The 18,547-nt window shown below is 42.8% G+C and overlaps 4 protein-coding genes, 1 long non-coding RNA gene and 1 other non-coding gene across 7 annotated transcripts; 3 read left to right on the plus strand and 3 right to left on the minus strand.

Moving 5' to 3' along the window:
- Positions 1-1,900: 1,900 nt before the first annotated feature.
- Positions 1,901-3,926, minus strand: LOC147225182 (uncharacterized). Its single transcript, XR_015107424.1, has 3 exons — positions 3,812-3,926; positions 2,139-2,287; positions 1,901-2,038 (listed from the first exon to the last, which is right to left on the minus strand). It is a non-coding gene; the product is annotated as an uncharacterized LOC147225182 (long non-coding RNA).
- On the plus strand, positions 2,656-6,464 carry LOC147225183 (uncharacterized). The gene is made up of 3 exons (XM_086163960.1): positions 2,656-2,855; positions 3,829-4,050; positions 4,711-6,464. The coding sequence occupies exons 1-3, from the start codon at positions 2,792-2,794 to the stop codon at positions 5,808-5,810; spliced, it is 1,386 nt and encodes a 461-aa protein (XP_086020086.1). The 5' UTR covers positions 2,656-2,791; the 3' UTR covers positions 5,811-6,464.
- Positions 6,465-6,539: 75 nt separating this feature from the next.
- LOC147225184 (uncharacterized) lies at positions 6,540-9,114 on the minus strand (the record flags this gene model as incomplete). Its single annotated transcript, XM_086163687.1, has 1 exon — positions 6,540-9,114. A coding segment is annotated over one exon (1,002 nt), but the record flags the coding sequence as incomplete, so codon positions are not given.
- Positions 9,115-10,807: 1,693 nt separating this feature from the next.
- ska1 (spindle and kinetochore associated complex subunit 1) lies at positions 10,808-15,123 on the minus strand. 2 transcript variants are annotated; one of them, XM_086163968.1, is made up of 7 exons: positions 14,967-15,123; positions 14,267-14,352; positions 14,075-14,193; positions 13,717-13,811; positions 13,251-13,388; positions 12,563-12,732; positions 10,808-12,087 (listed from the first exon to the last, which is right to left on the minus strand). In XM_086163968.1, exons 2-7 carry the CDS (start codon positions 14,346-14,348, stop codon positions 11,939-11,941), a joined length of 753 nt encoding a protein of 250 aa, XP_086020094.1. In that variant the 5' UTR covers positions 14,349-14,352; positions 14,967-15,123; the 3' UTR covers positions 10,808-11,938. The 2 variants fall into 2 exon arrangements, with proteins under 2 accessions (XP_086020094.1, XP_086020095.1); XM_086163969.1 differs by having other exon boundaries at positions 15,064-15,093.
- A 441-nt stretch (positions 15,124-15,564) lies between these two features.
- On the plus strand, positions 15,565-15,647 carry trnal-cag (transfer RNA leucine (anticodon CAG)). Its single transcript has one exon. It is a non-coding gene; the product is annotated as a tRNA-Leu (tRNA).
- A 504-nt stretch (positions 15,648-16,151) lies between these two features.
- Positions 16,152-18,057, plus strand: rep15 (RAB15 effector protein). Its single transcript, XM_086163967.1, has 3 exons — positions 16,152-16,393; positions 16,632-16,935; positions 17,148-18,057. Exons 2-3 carry the CDS (start codon positions 16,678-16,680, stop codon positions 17,676-17,678), a joined length of 789 nt encoding a protein of 262 aa, XP_086020093.1. The 5' UTR covers positions 16,152-16,393; positions 16,632-16,677; the 3' UTR covers positions 17,679-18,057.
- The last annotated feature ends 490 nt before the right edge of the window (positions 18,058-18,547 follow it).

Here is an 18,547-nt window from a genome sequence, read left to right on the forward strand (position 1 = left end):
CCTTACTTCCATATAGATCCTGACATACGTAAAGCGCTCATTGGACCTCCAGGATGCAGCAATTAGCGCAAGACAGCAGCTCCTCTATTTCAGAACATTAATTACATACCCTACACACACACCGGAAAAGAGACAGAACATTAATTACATTCCGTTACATATCGAAAGGGATGGAGGTGACATCTCGAATCTCCCGCCGTGACATAATCAGTACGCTTTCACCGTGACGGAGGGGAGATTTAAACATGCAGGTCTAAGAGCTTGGGTGCAGATTTGTCACCGAGCGGAAAACACCTTGCAGAACCGCGGGGTTTCGATCTAATAGGCCTGCCTGGGCCGCAACGCACAGGCCACGCTGTGGACTCTATGATCACAGATTCCAAAGCACAAACAGGACAAAATATTTTAAGGTTGCAATGGCAACTGTCACTTTGGAAAACCATCAATACACCTGGATCCCCCCCTCATTCCGATGTTGATATTGCATATTTATCATGTCGATATACATCTACAGTACCTATATTTTTCATATTTCTTTAGATGCATCTCATCCTGTGCGTCTATCTTAGCCAAGTATTTGATATGGAGCTGATCTGACTCACTTTTAAGCTACACATGAAAAATATTGACGCTTACAAAATTGATCGACTCCATCTATGACCCTGCAGGGATTACCTGTAGTCGTACCGTATTTTAAGTCTTTATTTCTTACATAATTATTTACATTTGGACAGTTGAGGACTACTTTTAACTTCTGGGCACTTTGGCTCAGACAGTCTAAACGCTAACCAACTCCGGAGTCAGGAGTCAATGCTCTTCATCACGCTGTGTTTAAACCCCATGTCTGCAACTCTTTTCATTTACAATTCTTTCCCTTTGACGTTAAAGAGGGGGTTTTCTTCCATCTCGTGCACAAAGTGAAGGGTTCAGAGCGACGGAGGTTTCCTCGCTCTCCTCTCAGACGCCACATTGGGTCTAATGGCTGTTTAGAAAAAAAAAAGCATGGATTTGTGTTTTAGGTTAGAACTCCTGGGCTCATCTTAAGACACAACCTTTGGGGAACTTCAGCTTGGCAGGTGCCTGACTGTGGGTAATAATCTCATGGCGTTTTTTTAAAAAAACAATTAAATTCTTTTACCTTTGAACGCAAAAGACAGGCCCGCATTTCCTACTGAAAGCAGCGTGCAGGAAGCATCATAACAGGGCAGGTCATCTCCTGCCATCTTGTGGTAGATGAACAATACTGCATTTATGTCTGCAAAGGAACTCATTCAAATGATTTAATTACCTTCAGAGGGAGAAAAAAGAAGAAGATTTAAAAGATACCACAGACCATCGTCTCTTTACGGAAACATTTTCTGATGGCAGGATAGTGGAGCTGCTGTTAGCGGTTCCTCCTCCAGCAAGAACGTGCCTGCTTGGATCCCAGACATGTGAGTGACAGTGAATGGTTGCCAGGGTAAAACAGACAGAATGAATATTTTTGATTTTCGGTGAGCTCGAAGCAGGTGTGCAAAATCAATAATCTGACATTGTAACACCCGACATTTAATTGAAAAATAAAACAATTGAAATTTCAAGTTTTTAGGTTAAAACAGTGAGGAAACTGAGGACACTCAAACATGGCCACTGACTGGTTCCGTGGGTTTATTCGGACGCGCACTGCGACATGAAACACTGTGAAATGCGCTTGTCAGAGCAAAATAAATAGGACAATGTCGGTATACATTTGGAAACACTCTGCAGCGCTGAAGACCTTCTGACCTCACGGAGCGACAGATCAGTCCGGGAGAGATATCCATTTAGTAACATTAATGTGGGAAAGCTGATAATGTTGGCAAACAGTTCAAAACAACGTTTCCTGTTTTTGATGCTGCTGGGAAACTCCTATTTGCCCCGGTGTCTGCTGACCTGCACACTTGTAGCTCTGCAGCTGGTGCCTCTGGTTGTATCTTCTCTCGCACACGCTGCAGCCAAAGGGTTTCCCTCTGGTGTGTATCCTCTTGTGTTTCGTCACGTTGCTCCATAGCAAGAATCTCTGCCGACATACGGGGACAGTGTGTATGATCACACATGTGCTCAGGTATCGCTTGCAGGCAAATATTTTGTCACATTTGGCGCAACAGAAAGGTTTCTACCCCGGGTGAATTCTCATGTGCACAGGAATTAACCCATCAGAGGGAAAGCACATTCGTTGTTACAGGATAAGACCGAGATGGTTCGTCATGTACAGGAGAGTGAATATATTGGTAGAAGGATGCTGAGGTTGGTGCTGCCAGGCAGAGGTCTAGAGAAAAAACAAAGATTTGTGGATTGGGAAAGAGAGGACATTAAGTTAGTCTCTGAGAGAGAAGAGGATGAAGAGAATAGGTTTAGATTTGCTGTAGCGTCCCCTGAAGGGAGCAGCCCAAAGGGAAAGATGACGATCAGACGCATGAAAACACAAACTAAAAATAAACAATCCAGTCCGAGCTCACTTTAAGGATAAAACTTAAACACAAGTTTGAGCAAGACAAGCAGCAACACAATACATAATATAAAATAACCAAATCCCCTAAAATACTCAAAGCATAGTTCTGCTTTCAATGAACGTTTAGTGACCGGAACCTTTGTTTCGTGTCGCCTGTGACGGGGGGGAACTTATGTGCACCGGAAGTCGCGTTTCTCACCGGACGACTTCCGCGACGGACCGGATGTTGTCGAGCGCAGCCCCGTCCCGCGTAAGCCGACAATCCGTGGAGGTCCACCGCTGTCACCGCAGCCTCCGGGCTAGCCAGTGACCGCAGGGAGGATGGAGGAAGGGCCGTGGACCGGATTCAGTCCATCCGCCGGAGGGAATTCAGAGCAGCGTGCAGGTTTGCAACGCCATCAATGGCTGAACTCAGCGGGTCGGTTTATTGGAAATGAACAGATCCGTCCGTTACACACGGCCGGAGCGCTCTCGTGCATTGGGATGAGCGTCATAAACATTTATGTATTTTTTAAAAACTCTTTTCGTTGTTTAGCATCAGTATGTTTCGCGCGAAGCCACCGTCAGGCTCCATTTTTTCAAATTCAGTGTATTACAATGTAGTTGAATTGTGTAAGGAAGGTCCGTCTGGAGAGATATGATATACAGTATATCCTTGTTTTTTTGCGTGGGTTAGGTCCCAAAAAGAACCCGTGATTGGCAAAATCCGTGAAGTAGAAACCTTTATTTTTTTTTACAATTATTATACAATTAAATACTCTATTATACATTCCTGCTGTCGTCCTTATGTTTTTTTCTTCCTTCTTGATGGAACGAACGGAAGATTCATTAATTCCGTGATGCCGACCTACAGCCGCATAGCTTTTACCTTCCCTTAGCATGTCCAGAAGTTTAACTTTATCTGCGATAGATAGCATCTTCCGCTGCCTTTTGGGCCCTGCCGCAGGTGCTGTTGTCGGTCCAGAGCGTTTTGTCAACATTATGGGTTTTAGAGAAACTTGAAATTGCAAGAGAATTAGCACGTACGTAATGTAAATTTGGCAAGCTGTTTTACGTACGTGTACATATCAAATTGGAGCGTTATTGACGCACAGGTAGAGAAGAAGCGGAGTGACTATTTAGCCAATCAGAATGCAGAACACAAGGCACAACCGTGAAAACTAAACCGCGTTATAGCGAGGGATCACTGTATAACATTTATTATTCCTGCAGTTGAGAAATTCACAGCTGCAATGACAGCAGAATTCACATTCGCATTACAAACCCAGGTGTTTGTCCTCTTCTGTGCTGCAACATGGTCCGAATAGAGCTTGTGAGAGTCGACGGCTTCAACCAGTTTACCTTCTGTCCCCCTGCAGACGTTCGCCTGCTGCCGGTGAGGGAAGTCGTTCCCTCTGAGCAGCAGGTGTGGAGCTCCGGTCTGGAGGAGGAAGACTCAGAGCCTCGGTGCATTAAAGAGGAACAGGAGGAATCCTGGAGCAGTGAGGGGGGAGAACACCTCCCGAGCCCGGAGGAGCCTGATATCATCAAGTTCACGTTCACCCCTGTTCCTGTGAAGAGCGAAGAGGATGAAGGATCAGGTGGGGAAGAAGAAGGACACTTTGTGGTTAGAACAGTAAAGGTGTCTTCAAGCAGTGTTGTCATTGTTAAGACTATTCATATAGATTTGCTTTTTGGTTTACAAAAGGAGATTTCATGTTGCAGCTCTTGAACTTATTCAAGTAATATCAGCATCTTCCCTTTTTTAGGGGTTGGTTTTACTTAAGGAGGCTTTTAGGGGTTCTTTAAAGCTCCTGAAATGAACTGGTCTTTCCCAGACCATCCACTTTGCATGCATCATGCAAGACACTGCCTGCAACTGCACCAGGTTTGTAAACACAGACATCAGGCCTTTTGGAAAGTCTTAGAGGAGGCTGAATAATTTCAGCAAATTAGAATCTGAATTGTGAGATTGAAGGAGGGGCCACGTAATCACAAAACTATGGCTTCAAATCTGCACTCACTTAATGTTCATTAGCATTAACAGTGTCGGTTTTAGTAGTTAGAACATTCTTTTTTTAGATGTCTATCAGGTAGGATCTACTCCTCGTGTGTGATCTCATAAACACAAATGCTTTGAGCAAACTCACTGACCTGTAATGCCAGTGCGGCTGGTGATGTTCAGCAGCGGCTGAAGTAAACGACCCGGTTTGGCTTCAACACAGAGTTTCAGTCCTTTTTTTGTCCCCTGTCTCCCGCAGATGTCCGGCAGCTGCTTGTGAATAAAGAAGAGCTTCCCTCAGAGCAGCAGGAGTGGAGCTCCGGTCTGGAGCAGGAGGACCCGGAACCCCTGCACATTAAAGAGGAACAGGAGGAACCCTGGACTGGTCAGGAAGGAGAACAGCTTCATACCATGGAGGCCCTATTCACTGTTATCCCTGTGAAGAGTGAGGAGGATGAGGAGAAAACCAAGTCCTCAGTATTTCATCGGAGTAAAGCTGATGACAACAGTGACGAGGAACATCTGACCATCAGCTCAACTCACTATGTCAAAAGAAAAGATGATGGAGACAAATATGCAGGATCAGAACCAGCCAGCAACTTTCACCCACACATACTTTTACAATCTGATACGGACGGAGAGATGTCAGAATCCCCTGAAAATAAGACGAGCGATACTGAAGACTGGATTAAATTCAGCGTGAAGTCTGTGAAAAAAAAACAAGTCCCCGTCAATGAGAAGAAATGTAATAGCAGTGAAAAAACAATTGTCTGCTCTGAATGCGGGAAAACGTTTTCCTGCAATTCACTTCTAAAGAGACACATGAGGACGCACACTGGAGAGAAACCGTTTTCCTGCTCCATTTGCAGTCAGAGATTCTCGGAAAAGGCAACCATGACCGGCCACATGAGGATACACACTGGAGAGAAACCCTTCGCCTGCTCGGTTTGCGGCGAGAGATTTTCGGTAAAGGGAAACATGATGAACCACTTGAGGACTCACACTGGAGAGAAACCATTTTCGTGCCCCGTTTGTGGCGAAAGGTTCTCAGAGAGGGGAAACATCTTGAAACACATGAGGATACACACTGGAGAGAAACCCTTTCCCTGCTCGGTGTGCGGCCAGAGATTCTCACGGAAGGGAAACATGATGCAGCACATGAGGACGCACACCGGCGAGAAACCGTTCTCCTGCTCGGTTTGTGACGAACGCTTCTCGGAAAAGGGAACCATGATGGCGCACATGAGAACACACACGCGGGAGAAACCGTTCAGCTGCAGACACTGTGACGACAGATTCACTTGGAGGACCCAGCTCAAAAGACACAAGTGTGCCGGCGAGAACAGCAGTAGCCAGTGAGCAAACATGACTGTAAATAATCTCTGAACAAAAAGTTTTATACGATGGTTGAGAGCATTGAGGACATTTTGTTTCTTACAAGTACAAACTTCTGTTTTGTTTATCAGCCCATTTGTCCCAAGCCTGGGAGTCCATCTCCACCAGATTAACTCTCAAAAAATGGTTTTCAGACGGTAATTGTGTTGTAGGTAACTCCAGGTTAGGAATTTAGCTCGGGAATTTTATGTATTTTGCTTTCAGCCCATTGGAAGTGATTGTCGGGATTGTTCGTTGGTACAGAAATCTGCACTCATGTCCCCTGTAAAGTCACACTACCTGTTTTCATGACATGAACTAGCAAAGCTGTTTATTACAGGAGCTCGAGGATTCAGTAACTTGTATAGATAACACTCACCCAGTGGGTGTGAATTACGTTTGCCTTCTTTTCCAAGCAGGAGATAAGCCATGGATTGGTTTGATCCAGGGATGCACAGGTTACACCTTCACTTCACTTCACTTCACTTCACTTCACCATCACTTCGACAAATTAATGGAAAACTCCTTTCTAATAAGATAGTAGCAGAACACAGAACTTACATGTGACTGTCAATAACAATATACATTTTAAAATCTTGTCATTTTTGAATAAAATTGACTTTTTTCATGACTTTAAGGTAATGTTGAAAGGCTTCAAACTTCTTCGATTCACCGATTGTCTTCCGAATCGGTTTGTAGCGCTCCAAGCGAGGCCTCCCCCACAGTTCACGGGCTCTGACCTTGACCTGTTCACCGGCTGAAACGGAACAAGTCGCCACTGTCCTGTTCTGGGTTCCCCAGATCAATAAAGGAACACGTGAAGCAAGAATCACTGAAGAGTCACCGTTGTCTTATTTGGATAGAAGTTTAATGCTCATCTTGGACATTCAAACTATATACTTGCATACAGTTTGAAAACAAAGAGTAACAGGACCTCCCAAGGATTCCTTCGAATCCTGGCTGCCAGTGGCAGTGCGGCCAAACCCCGCTGAGTCTCAGACTCACAATCTTTCGCTCACATTTCTACATGTCAACAAATGCCTTTGAATTCCATTAAAAAAATGTGTTTTCTGTCTAACGGTACTCCTTTCCAATTTGCAAATAATTTTCTTGAATTTAAATATTAGCTTCTGTCCAAACCTGCTGTATGGAAATAACAGTGCAAAAGTGCTGAGCGTCCATGACGAATTTCAGTGCATGCAGCAGAAGGTGCAGTTTCCACTCTCAAGTAACTAAAATAAGACTGTACTTTAAAAACAGCACAACTGAAAACGTGAGAAACTAATTTACATTTTATAGCAGCAGTTTGGGTGCACCGATTGAATAGGTTGAGCAAGCAGCTTGACGTCAGAGAAAAATAAATAGATATATCCATCTGTGATAAGTCACGGTAAATATGAACAAAATACCGTGTTCTTCGGCCGAGAAACCTCGTCTTCGTGTCACGTGAAGGTTAAAACGGCTAAGACAGTCTGTCACGGTGTGGCAAAAAGTTCGTGAAGACAGGCTGGTAAACCTACAACCTCACAGTGGGTAAAGAAGGGCAGAGAGCAGCAGAGCTCCTCACTGAGATCAAACAACCCTACAACCTCTTCCCAGAGTCTGACCGCCGTGTCAAATTCATAAAGGGAACCAGCGATTTGCAGACAATTGTCTCTATGTAAACAAGGTGTCACAGTGGCACTGCTTTGCAATATGCAGGTAGAACAGTCAGTTGAGACATTTAACTCTTAAGTCGACTAAACAGTTGTCAGGAATCCACACTGGGGTGAGATAAAACATAGAAACCACAACTGATCTTTCAATGTCAATTTAAATTCGGGCCAAAGCACACAAACAGGTAGAGGAGCCCAGTGGTTACCAACCTCCCATCATAATGTCAACAAAGATATTGCAAACTTGGCACTGGAAATGGCCAAAAGCTAGATTCTGGCATTTTCAGCAGCTTGTACTTTTTGTCTCCTCACCCCACCGTAGGTCTCAGACCTGAGACGTCAAGTGTTCTGATACCGTAAGACTAAATCCAGCTCGGCTGCGGGTGGAAAGCAAAGAGAACACCGCAGGGACTGACCGCTGCAGACGTGATGCTCTTAAAGGGACCAAGAATGATCCCAAATTCTGTTCTTAACACGATGTGCTTGTCTGGTTTTATATGTACCGACGACCAAATAGGGCATGTGTATGTGACACCGCAAGAGCTTTGCGGCAAAACCTTGTGCCGTTCTCATCTCTACTAGCGAGTGCATAGCAATTCTCCTCAGGTCTCACCTGAGGACACCCCATAGCTTCAGTTCACTGCTGCAGCTCTCGCCAGATCGTCTACAGACTCCGTGGTGTGCGTTCTCCTGTGCCTCATCATGTTCCCATTTCGCGAGAATCGCTCACCGCAAACAGAGCAGGGGTATGGTTTCTCCCCGGTGTGTATTCTCAGGTGTGTCCTCATGGTTCCTTTCTGCGTGAACTTTTCGCCGCACACCGAACAGGAGAACGGTTTCTCTCCGGTGTGGGTTCTCATGTGTGTCCTCATGGTCCCCTTCACTGAGAATCTTTTAGCGCAAATAGAGCAGGAAAAGGGTTTCTCCCCAGTGTGTATCCTCATGTGCGTAGTCATGTTCCCTTTAACTGAAAACCTGTTGCCACAAACCGGGCAGGAAAAGGGTTTCTTGTGTGTCCTCATGTGTTTCATCAGAGTTCCCACGAGTGAGAACATCTCACCACAAACTGAACAGGCAAAAGGTTCCTCTCCCGTGTGTCTTCTCATGTGTTTCTTCATGTTTCCTTTGTCTGAAAATATTTTTCCGCAAACAGAGCAGGAAAATGGTTTCTCTCCGGTGTGCGTTCTTGCGTGTCTTCTCAACTTCGACTTGCAGGAAAATGTTTTCCCACATTCAGAGCACGTCGTCGATTCTTCGCCATAACTGTAGCGCTTGAAACTTATAGGGACCTCGATGTTTTTCACGATCTTTAACCCCGGTGAAGCGTCGATCGGTTTGATCCAGTCTTCGTCATCATCCGTCTCCGTATCGGGAGATTCGGAAATCTCGTCACAAGGATCCGGCTGGTAAAATCCACTTGAGTCTAAGTCGCCTCCTGGTTCTGATCCTCCATCACCTTCTTCTTCTTTAATGTGACGAGCTGAGTTGTTTGGAGGCTCCTCAGTCTTACGTTGATGAACCTGTGAGAACGGAGGTTTCTCTTCCTCCTCCTCCTCACTCTTCACGAGAGCAGGAATAAAAGTGAACTTAATCACATCAGCATCCTCGGGATCTTGAAGCTCTTCCTCCTCCCAATCGGTCCAGAGCTCCTTCTGTTCCTTTTTAACATGCTCTGGAGGTCCTGGCTTCTCCTGGTCCAGACCAAAGGTCTGCTCAGAGGAAAGCTCTTCTTTAACAACAACCAGCTGCTGAGGGTCTGCAGGGGACAAGATGCAGAGCCACAGATGAGCTTGTTCCCGTGGTTACAAGGACAGTTAGCTTTAGCAGATGAAGCGTCTAAACACTTGAATCACCACAAATGTGACCAGGATGAGACCTACTGTGTCGTGAGTGTCGAACACAGGTTTTGAATTCCTTTCCACAATAACTGAGTTTGTTAAAATAATTTAAAAACAAAACTTACGTCTGTCAGTGCGTGCGTCTTTCTATAGGTCTGAATGGGTTATTGCAGATATTAGTGTAATTTCCTTGAGGCTGTTTTGCATAGATTCAGTGACTGATATTGTGGTTTTGTATTTGCACAGTTTGGCGACCATGCGAACGGTAAACGAGTGTAGGGACAAAAGAATATTGAGATTCGAGTGATGAAGAAAAGCCCTGGATGCTACTGTACATCTAGCAAACATCGGAACTTCACCGTGGAAGCCAAGTCCGCCTGAACGTCGGTGTTACATGCCTAAAAACTACAGGAGAAGAGGACGGAAACGAACCTGCTCTCTGTAGCCAGACCTCTGGGGGTTTCATTTTCACCGACGTTCGCGATGTACTCATTTTTATTTTTTAAAACAAACTTAACTGGACTGTCCTGTTAGCTTCGTGTTGCTGATGCTAACTTCCGCCCTCTCTTCTTCTGATGTGATTGTTTGACGCCTTCTAGCGCCCCCTAGCGGACAGAGACGTATTTGCAGATACCTTGGAAAACTCCTTTTCACATTGTTTTCATTACATGTGTTCTGTTATTTCTTTGATTATTTTACACAATTTTGTGTGTTTCTATTTCTGGCAATGCTCAAGTAACAACATCAAGTTATTTTAAAACAACTACTTTGACTGACATGGAAAGAGTTTGCAATTAAATATTTAAAGGAAATATATATACCACGCACCAATAGATATCATAATTCCACATTTTCCACATTTTGCAATTTGTCTCTGTGATTACCTCGTTCTGTATGCACTCGCATTGTTTGTGATCAATAGTTTAAATAAACCTTATCAACAGTGGGCACACAACAAAGTGTATCCTCAACCAAAACAATATTAACAAATTTATGTCAATGTCATCCTTTGCTTTATCTGTATATGTTGTTTTATCTGCATGTTGTTTAAATTTAGTGCCCTCTATCGTAAAGCGTCATTGAGCTTCAAGGAAGGCCTTATAGATGAATCTGTATAATAATAACAATAATACTAATAATAATAACAACACGCGTGATAATAACAATAATAACAACAACAATAATAATTGTAATAATAATAACGATGATAATAATGATAATACATTATGTTTCCCGCCGAGTGACTTCATGAATGGACCGGATGTTTACAGTCGAGCGCCACACGCGCGGGAGGAACGGCTCATAAAACAAGTAATAATAATGAAGGAGAATAATAATAATAATAATAATAATAATAATAATAATAATGATAATAATAATAAGGATGATGACAACGACCATGGTGATAATAATAACAATAAAGGGAACAAAATACGGAATGAATTATTCAAAATGTTTTCCACCGACCGGCTGTAGGGACGGACCGGATGTTTACAGTCGGCGCCATGCGGAGCAGCCGCTGGTCCAGGCTGCAGGTCACTCAGTATCTCCAGGTAGGATGGATCGATGGAGGGAGACCAGCGGACGGGACCTCGTCTCTCTCTCCGTGTGGTCAAAGAATAACGACGAGGTTTGCAGACTTCAAGAGACAGAAGGACGGGGATCGCAGGTCGGACGGTCCCCAACAACCGTTTAGGAGAGGCAAATGCGCAGATAACATATATACAATATTCGTTGGAGGACTTAAGCTGCTGATAGAATTTCAATTCCCAGGCTCAGTGTAATCAAACTACCTTAAAAGGCAGTGATACGACACACACCGGCGAGAGACTTTTTAGTTGCACCGTTTGCAGTGAAAGATTCTCAGAAAAGGGAAACCTATTAAAACACTTGTAAACACGCATAAGAGAGAAAAGCTTCTCCTGTTAGGTTTGCAGCATGCAATTCTCTCAAAAGGCACACATGGCATCGCACATGACACCTAATAAATGGGACCAAACTTAACAACACGCTCCAATCAAATGCCACAGGAAACAAGTGCCTTAAATACCAGACCAAAATACCAAGAGCATTGTTTTTTTCAATCTTATAAAGCTAAGTACAGTTCTGTGCTGCCCAATGTCAGGTCATACATTCCCATTCTGCTGTAGCAATTGGCCAGATCTGGATAAAAACCAGTCTTCCCTACGATAAAAGGGATAATGGTAATTGGGACGTTGGGAGGGTGGCCACGTGGACTAAACCTTCTTGTCTCTGGTGATTATTCAGTCCAGCAACTTCATGTACAGCAACTGTTCTTATTGAAACACCTATGCCTTACTACCTATTTCTGTGGAGGTGTAGAACTCTGAACTGTAACTGTGGTTAGCATAGCTGCCCTTCAAGCAGCTGACTCAGGTTTGTGCAAAGCTTAAAATGACCCTCAAGTGATTGTAAGAGAATTATAAAAGAATGATTAGGTATTCTTATTGATAAACTTTATTTTTTATGATGGTTATCCATGTAACAACAGCACAAGATTTTCAGTCCATGTTGGACAGACTTGTTTTTCCGTGTCTCATCACTGTCTAAAAAAAATAAACACATGCATATCCTGCAGTAGATGGTCACCGTTGTTTGCTCATAGCAGTATGTAGCGAGTGAGTCCTCCTCCTCTTAGCTCACGGAGCCGCTGGCAGTGACGCAGCATGTTCAAAATTCCCTGAAATCGCTTGTCCACCTTCATCTGGGTGAATTCACGGATGTCATCCTCTACGAAAAAATACTGACCTGAAAAACATTTGGACAGTTTAGCTGGATCACACTTTATAAAGCAAAAAAAAAAACAAGTGAGTAATGCTGTGTTTATAAAACAGCATGATTGAGGGGAGACAAAAAGCTGTTCTGCCTTTTAGGCACACAAAGTTAATTGAATCTCAATTAGGTTTAAAAATCTTCCTTAGAAAAATAAATAGAAAGGTGCAAGAGACTGGTGAGAAATCAGCAAAAAAATATCCAAAATCTAAATATTTATATAATTGAATATAAAAGTATACAACAATGTTTGGTCAAAAGATGGCGGTATAGCCCCATTCTGATAGTGAAGTGATGCCATAAAGAATGGCTCACATTCATTTCTTCTTATCCTGCCAATGAGGGATGGGGCAAGTCCCAGTCCCATGAATATCCGCAACAAAGTATCACAAAATTTGGATCTTTATAGAGTAGCTGCGCATTCTCAGTGTAAAGATGCTTATCCACAGACCCTTGGTGTCTTTGGTCTCCTGGTCCTTGAAGCGCCGCAGCAGCTTGCGAGAGCGATCGTTGAGAGTTTTCAATGGCTGGTGGACAATCTTGTATTTAGCCAAAACAGCTGTGTTGACGCTCCCCACGACGGCATTCAGCTGATCGTAGGACACTCTGCCTTTCATGTACCTGCCATCCAACATGGGTACAGTGAGACGACTACTGAACAAAAATAACAAACATATATAAAATTGACTGACTTTCAATGCTTTACTTAGTTACTATGCTTTAAGCCGTCATCTTTTTCTACAAATTTTCAGGTAATTCTGGCAATTTTAGGAGGCTTCTTAAAAATTAAAAGAGTCAATAAGCCAATTGTTTCCTATGTGAACAGATAATTGTCAAATCACTGCTGTATTGGGAGGTTAAATACTGTGTATTAAAAGGCACAAATATTAAGAAAGAGTAAACACTGTACAATATACAGCTTAATGTACTTTTTTTAAATATGTTCCATTAAGACACACTTACTGTATGTTCTACTGACCTACAATGAATATTAGCTAAAATTGCCAATGCTTACAGGCATTTTTATTTTTATTGATAATTTATATCTGAAATCATTAGTTTCATAGTGTATGAGCATTTCACAAATCGTAATTAAGACTCTTCATGTCAGATGTGGGAAATGAGCAGAGCCCACTCACTGCGGGATGCTGTCAAACTCTGCCGTAGTTAAAACCTCCATCTCCACGATAAAGGTCTTGTTGACGGCCTTATGGTTTCCTGTTTGTGGGGGAAGGCGTTCCACTGCCTCTGGCTGCGTAAGGGCAGCTTCTCCACCGCTGTGACAATGAAGACATGAGATGGCAGTTTAAAATGTTTAAAACACATTTGTTAAGTACCTGAAAAAAGCTTGCTCACAATTATCTGTCAATAATATAGAATTACAGTTATTACAATAATTATAATCTCTTCCAATTATTATAATTATAATTAGTTATTACAATTATAGAATTATAATAATTGCAGTTCAGTGTTCTGTCTGTGCACGACATGCAGTCAGTATATCATAGAGGAAAGATGTCCTATGTAGCTCTTCCTGTAGATTTGAGCTGTTTTTATCCAGTAGAATACTTTGGTGAATTTCAATAAAACCGATGGTTTCTTCACCTTAAAGTGCTTTTGCTTCTGGGCATATGGGTGGGCATGTTGTCCCTCAGGTACTGAATTTCCTCAGCATCCCTCTGGAACATCTTCTCAAGTACCTGAGGCAGAAAACAAACACACAAAAAAAAAAATCTAGTGAGGATAATCATTAGATTTTCATAATAAAAGAAACAATATTGTACTAAAGCAAATTTAATTATATATTCATGATTGCTCATACATGCAGTCGTACTTGATATGACTCCATAAGACTAGCAGCTCTGCAGCGGGAAATGGCTGTGTGTGCTTTGAACTAGAACCCGTTTGGCTTTTAGGGAAGAGCAGCAACATCAGCTGAACAAACTAGGGACACCTCGATTACCTTCAGCTCCTTCAGCTGGTCTCTCTGTCTTCCAACAAGAGCTTCAAACTCCTCCAGGAGGCCGCTGAGGGCCAACACTTCATGTCCAAGTTTCTTTATCTTACTCTGGGGCAGACTTACTGCAAATGTGGAGAGGAACAGTTTCTTACAGCAGCATGGTTTGGAACTGGAACACAAATATTTTCGTCTCACCTTCTGCTGACAAATCCAACAGGAACTGGATGGACTTCAGCCTGTCATGAATGTGATTGTTGATGATCTCCAGCTCGCTCATCGTCCTGATACAATTAATAACAGATTCTTGCACATTATGTAAGTAATGGTGCCCAGTGATTATAATCAAATTCAAATAATAGAATATGAAAAGCATATATAGTAAATCCATAATTTGTAATTTTCCAATGCAATAAATGTGCATATTGCAAGACTATATATATATATAAAACCGTAATAAACTCATGGTGTGTTGAAATGATACTAACAAGAAAGTCAATTAAAAATCAGGAAGATGTCACACAGAAGTTAGGTTACACCGAATCTTTAAGAAATATAGATAATTTGAAAATATCGTTTAAAAATGTGAAAGCTCTAAAGTTTCTCTTATTCCCTGAAGCCTCATTTAAGTATCTTATCAAAAAAACGTATCTACAAGTAGACGATAAACTGCAGAGTCGTGAAAGGAAAGGATTAAATAGTTATGGATTACTTTAGAAGTATGTCTTAAGTAGACTAAAGTATTACTTAAGAAGTACTTTGGAAGTTACCAGGCATTCAGAGAATCGATTTGAATATGATATGTATAATTTTAATCCGGTAGTTTTCGCACGTCGGCGAAGACAACGTCTGTTGTGAAGTTGCTACTGTTAGCTAGCTTGACAACAACAAAACTTACCAGCCGGCCGTTTGTCTATTACACGTACTTGTTCAAGTGTTTATTTACAATACAATATTAACGTTCTGCCTTGGAAAATTCAACTGAATGGACATACTTAAACAATAAACATAAAATCCTCGGACGTTTCCACCCCTTGTTTCCCTCAGTGACCGAAGCGTTCCCGGTTCAATTTAAGCTGGCGGGGCGTGTCGAGCCATGACGTCATGGCGCAGGCGCACTACCTCCTGCACCTCCACGGACCATCAGAAAGCGGGAGTTTACTAAGGGACATTTCGTAAACGCCTCATGTTACCTTTATATTTTATGTTTTTCAGTTTCAATCGCAGTGCCCGTGACAAAGAACAGCACGTATATTTTATAACCTCTGGACTGCTATGATTTTCAGCATCTCTTAATTGAAGAAATGGTTGTCGGTCGTGCCTCCGGAAAACACATCATGAACTGTTATGAACTCATGTTACTTGCCATGATCTTGTAAAATTTAAATGTTTGTGAACACGTTGCTGCTCTCACCAACCCAAGCAGGATCTCCAGATTTGACATAAAGGTGTACGGGTTGCATTGTTATTAAATAACCAATCCGATGTTGATATGTGTCAGGATGGCCGAGCGGTCTAAGGCGCTGCGTTCAGGTCGCAGTCTCCCCTGGAGGCGTGGGTTCGAATCCCACTTCTGACAGAAACGTTTTCTTATTATTTGATTTAACATTCACTTGGAATCCATTGTTCCTGTAACCATATTTACACTCTACTTGCAAACCCACATTTGCTTCTTATGTGTCGTTCACTGGTGAAATTCCAGGTGAAACCAAGTTTATTTCTGCATCTTTTTTTTCTTGATTTTGTTCACTCTTTTCACCCAATATAGTATCAAATTAATTGTACCTGTGTGATTATCTTTGCTGGTTATCCAAATATATTGCTTCTGAGAAATGCAAATAATTAAAAACAACCCTAGCCATGTGTATACCTTAAATGACATCAAAACAAAACTAATATGGAAATGATTTTTGCCTGCAAAGCATTTTTATTTTATTTGCAAAACACATTTGCTTCAAAACGTGTAATACATAATCTTCTCTCGTCCTTAAAAAGCTGAACTAAAAATGCAAGTTTTAACTGTCTCTTTTAAAAAACAGGCGGTTGAGTGTTTTGTTTACCAGTCAAACCCCTCCAGCGTTCAACTCTCCCTGGTAAGTCCCAGATCATTGGTGAGACGAGTCCTTCTATTGACGCACCTAAAGGTAAGTTACAAAAACCACACCTTTACGAACACTGACAGAGAGCAACTCACCACCTGAAAAATAATATTCTACTAAAGTTTGAAGGCTAGGGTCGTACACACACACAGGTGGTGTCTTGCAGCAGGGCAGTGAAGGACGGGTCCTGGGCATTGAGAACTGAGAACCTTCCAGAAGCAGCCTGGTGAGGATTTTGCATCTTCTTTATTCTTGGTTACACTGAATATCTTGGTTGGACTATTCTTTGGTCGTCTGCGCTTCGGATTGTTTTGAATGGACCCTTGGTGTGCAGGTTCTTCTAAAAGGAAGTGGAGAGAGTAGCGGTAGGGGTTCCATATGGCGCAGTGTCTTTTTTCCAGTAGGAACAACTGAGTTTTCACTTACCAGATGTCCATTTATCGTTCCCCGGTTCTTCTTTTCAGTGAGTCAGAGATCCTCTGATCTGTCCCTCCGCCTCATCTCCCCACCATGGGCCAGGCCACCAGCAAATCCTCCTTTCTGTCCAAATTGAAAAGCAACTCCGATCACCACCCCTCCCTGGATCACACCACACCCTTCCGACCCAGCATCTTCTCCACCCTGAGGAGGCCCCCCGTCCCCAAAGAAAACGACTTCATCCCTCTTTTCAACGACTGCATCACGACCGCCTCGTCTAGAGCCCAGGAGTACATGCTCTTCAATGACCCGGAGGACAAATTCCACCCCAGTCCCGAGACCCTCACGCAGGTGACAACCTTTTCCCACCGATCTTTCGGACTCTTTTACTTTCTACCTTTTGGATGTTGTTTCGATAGGTTGGTTGTGATGCTTCCCGTCACGGCACATACTTTAGATGAGCCACCAGCTTTTTCATGTTTGTTCTGTCACTTCTTGTTAATGTTTATGCCAATTTTCCTCTGGATTTTAGACACCGCCTCCACATATTGTCTCCTTTTCAGATCTTCCTGATGACTTACATCTCCGAGAGCGTCAACCTCAAACTCACTGACATCTTCAACTGCACCACCATGACCCCGGAGCAGCGCATCCTGTTGGGGCCCGACTGGGTTTGGGCGGTGCTGGACAAGCCCTCCAAAAATCCTCAGATCCAAATCGCAGTCCAAGTGCTGCACCTGTCTGAGGAGGACGGCGTCCAACCGGAGCCATGCAGCGAATCCCTCCAGCTGGCCCAGCAGGAGACCAGCGACACAACCATGTTGGAGAGGATGGTGGACTTTTGCACCTCTATCGGCAAGGACTGCTTTGCCCTATTTTTGCTGTTTGGGAGGAAGAACGACAAAGGGAACATCTACGGGGTCCTCAGTAACAATTTTGATGCGGCCAACGGAAAATGCAACAAGATTGATCGGTCGTTCATTGAGAATTTCTTCAAAGGGTCCAGGTATCTCCATACACCTTCAGGGATGATGCAGGCCATAGTGACCAAGAAGAAGGGAGACAATCTCACCCTCATGATCAAGTTCAGCTGAAGCTCATACTTGCTGGTTATCAAACCTGCACAGCAGAATTCAGATTTAAGCTTACGGCCCGAACCAAGCAATACGATCGGTTTAACACGTTTTACAAATACAAACATCACACATTTTAATAAACATGATTTCATCCTGAAATTACAAAGACTTTTTTTTAAAACAGGAAACAGAGCCTGTTACACTTAATGATAATTCGTATATGCACTACTTGCATTACAAATGGTTGAAATAAGCAACTGTAAGGTGGGAGTACTGATACTACTATTCAGAGTACTTCCATTGGCCAAATAGAAGTCAGAACAAACCCAGGGTGCATTTCCTCTCGAGGTGTTGAGTCCCTTTCTAATAAAGTAGTTTTAACAATTATTTTCTAAACCTGCTTTCATGTAGTTGCAAAAGAGACTTAGAGCTAAAACTTACATTTTCAGACATGCAGAAATACATATGTATAAAGAGTGCATTATCTGATGCCAAAAAGGAGGTAAACAAATAGCCTGAGAATCTCCAGTGGAAGTAGACAGGAGCGCTTCACAAAGCATTTCTAGAATCTCATCTCAGATTATCGGTTTATGATGAAGAGGAATTGGCGTGAGCCAGGACTCACTGAAATTAAAACATTAATGTTGCAATAAGAGTTAGGTTACATGTGTATTATAAGGGATAATGTTTGGTTGCCAAGAACCATTCAGACTAATGGCAGTCTGCTGGCAAGCACCTTGTAGCTCTAAGACTTCTGTCAAGTGGCCAACAGGAGGCCAAGTCGTGTGATTCAACTCCAAAACAACTTGAAAGAGTGAAGTCTCAGAGTCACACAGATGATAAACCAGGGGATTACAAAGGTATCGAGGGATCCAGAATCAATTGGC

The sequence above is a fragment of the Fistularia commersonii genome, chromosome 17 (genome assembly GCF_037954325.1).
Source record: "Fistularia commersonii isolate RoL2024-O1a breed Wild chromosome 17, RoL_Fcom_v1.0, whole genome shotgun sequence".
Lineage (NCBI taxonomy): Eukaryota > Metazoa > Chordata > Actinopteri > Syngnathiformes > Fistulariidae > Fistularia > Fistularia commersonii.